This window comes from Etheostoma spectabile, unplaced genomic scaffold (genome assembly GCF_008692095.1).
Source record: "Etheostoma spectabile isolate EspeVRDwgs_2016 unplaced genomic scaffold, UIUC_Espe_1.0 scaffold314, whole genome shotgun sequence".
NCBI lineage: Eukaryota > Metazoa > Chordata > Actinopteri > Perciformes > Percidae > Etheostoma > Etheostoma spectabile.
This window is the reverse complement of record NW_022605583.1, coordinates 697,041-699,707: the sequence shown is the minus strand read 5'-3', so window position 1 is coordinate 699,707 and position 2,667 is coordinate 697,041. Positions and strand designations below refer to the sequence as shown.

At 37.6% G+C, this 2,667-nt stretch overlaps 2 protein-coding genes across 2 annotated transcripts in view; one reads left to right on the top strand and one right to left on the bottom strand.

Annotated features, from left to right (window-relative positions):
* Positions 1-2,667, top strand: part of alms1 (ALMS1 centrosome and basal body associated protein) — a 31,727-nt gene that overhangs the window by 2,711 nt on the left and 26,349 nt on the right. The window lies entirely within an intron of this gene.
* The window catches only part of si:dkey-33c12.4 (uncharacterized), a 9,642-nt gene continuing 7,569 nt past the window's right edge, over positions 595-2,667 (bottom strand). Inside the window, exons 15-18 of the mRNA XM_032511057.1 lie at positions 2,250-2,324; positions 1,830-1,932; positions 1,161-1,267; positions 595-735 (exon numbers count right to left, since the gene is read on the bottom strand). Coding sequence (XP_032366948.1) covers positions 600-735; positions 1,161-1,267; positions 1,830-1,932; positions 2,250-2,324 — 421 coding nt within the window. The 3' untranslated portion in view covers positions 595-599. The remainder of the gene's footprint in view (positions 736-1,160; positions 1,268-1,829; positions 1,933-2,249; positions 2,325-2,667) is intronic.

Below are 2,667 nucleotides of genomic sequence, written 5' to 3'. Positions count from 1 at the left end.
AAAAGTATACATAACTACTGAACTTAACCCGATCTAAACAAACCCAATGCCCCAGCAATCATATCACAGAGCAGAATTTCAAAATAAAACATAACACATTCAATGCGCCAATAGCATAATTGCCTATCAATCACAGCCTTAAAATGAAAGCAGGATTCTTTGTAGCCCCAAAGTTGAGGGATAAAAGTAACAGTGCCACCTGGTGGTAGCTAACAAAACAAAGATCTGTTACATCAATTTTAAAACAATAGCAAAGCAACCAAGTAGTATGTTTTAACACAATCTTTAAACAGATTAGATAATTACACAATATCCCTGACAAACATATTGCGAAAGAATGCTAAAAGCTTGATGCACATAAATTATTAATATAATGTAGTTAGGGGTTTCCTTTGTATTCTTACAATGATTGGCCATCATGGTGCAAACATTTCCAAAAACATGCAACCAAATCTTAACACAACTAGTCTTTTTTGCCAGCAAAACTTCACAAGAACCAAAACTGAGAAGAAACCGAGGCGACTGACAGCAGCCCAGTTTGGAACAAGCACCGTGCCAAATGTCGAAGGAAACGATGCATGCTTATCATTTTATACTTCCTACATGTTCACATTTCCCAGTCTACTGGTGAATTTGTCCTTGTCAACATGCTTGTGCTCTGGGACGTGTCTGTAGGTGCAGTCCTGCCTGGTACAGCCGGTGGTCCTCCAGAAAAAGCACTCCTTCTTGTACAAGCTACAACAGCGGCAAAAACAATTTCAGTTCTAGGCTATATGTCAAAGGTTAAGGTGGGCATAATTATTGCTAAGATCAGGAGACCTGAATCACAGGGTTCCTTTTCACCTCTGAAGAGTGGCAACATAACCAATATAACAAAGACAATGTAATACTAGATATTTCTTACTTTGCATTTTTAGAAATTAAGAGTAAGTTTTGAAAACAGTCTTGGTGAGCAATAGAAACTACAAGTCTTAACTGTGTAAAGCTAACTATTAATGCATCCTATGAGAAAAAAAACAAAAAAAAACAGGCATGCACTGTATTAAAATAAGACTGACCATCTAGATTTCCCCCAACTCATTACCCTTGAAGTTAAATCTAAACTCGTAAGTGAAATCGAGAAGTTACCAATGCGAGGGAGAATAATAGCATCTTCTTACCCGGGGCGTGAATATGGGTCAATGGCGGCCGCTCTGGACATTCCAAGTCCAGTGGGGATTTTATTGGGATATCGCACCGAGAGTGGAGCGCCCTCTACCACCATTCCCTGAAAAACACAAGACATTAAACATCTTAGGCCCAACAGAGCTGTACTGGAGAACCACACAGCTCAGAAAAGAGAAGAAGCTTAACAGACAAACTACTGACACAATTTATCTCAGAGGAGATTTATGCGATGGTTTCAGAGGAGCAGACAGACTTTAAAGCATAAATAACTAAAGAGTTAAAGAGATACAGTTGTTACTCACTGCTTAAATAACACAATCAAAATTCCTGCTCTACGTAGAAAATCACCCTAAAATATTCTGATTTGCTTTTTAACTTTATTTTTACATTTGCCTGTTAATACAAATTTTCTTTGGGAACCTACAAATCTTTAAACTTTCAAACCCATACAAGACCATCATTTTGTGGCTCCAACTAAGATTTAGGTCACTTAAACTTTGCTGGTGATAGTGAATAGAAAATATCTAAATGAAGACTCACAACAAGAGACATCACAACATGTAACATTACATACGCTTATTTATACTTTCTAAACCGTTGCAATTGGTCAAGATTGACGCATCAGTTAGACACCTGAACAAATAATGTTAACAGATACATACATTAATACACTGGATGGCTCTGTCACAGTCTTCTTTTTTGGCGTAGTTCACAAAGGCACACTGGTGTTCCAGCAGCATCTTGATGCTGTACACAGTCCCAGCTCTGAGAGAGAGAAAAAAAAAATCTTTCATATCCCTGCAGGGCAATTTGCCACACAGCTTTGAGTCAACAAGGGTGAATACACTCACATCACTTTAGCAGCCATTAAATCGATAACAAGCTCAGAGTCAACAAACGCATCAATATTCCGCAAGACCACATATTGCAGTTTTTGTATTCAAAATATTTAATGGAATCTAAATCAAACGTTAAAATGTGAGCTGTTAAATGTTAAAAACTGCCATTTTCCATTCTTGTTGAGTCTGTGGACTCCCATCTGGATCTGACAAAGTGAAGGCACTCAGCCTGTGGTACTGTACCTGCTGAAGAGCTCGTGGAGTGTTGAGTAGGTGACAGCAGGAGCCAAGGATCCAACCCAAATGGGGAAAAGGTCACTTTACAAACAACAAAGAGATAAGTCAAACATTTAAAATAATGTCGAACTCTGGTTATAAGTCAACAAGTTATCCTAAAAAACCCAAATCTGTGAACACTTCACATTACCATCTGTTCTTGCTCTATGGTGCAAAGGAAAGACTCCTTGAATTCAGTTAGTAAAGACTTATTATTGCAGCGGTAAATGGACAAACATCTGTGCATATTTCATTTCAGAACTTTTTTCCTGTTATTCTGACTGCAAGCATGCAAGAAAAATTATATAAAATCACAAAAACTTTAAATAGTGTACACACTGTAGTTTACAATAAACCTGAGGTCAGACAAGATACTTTTTTTTTT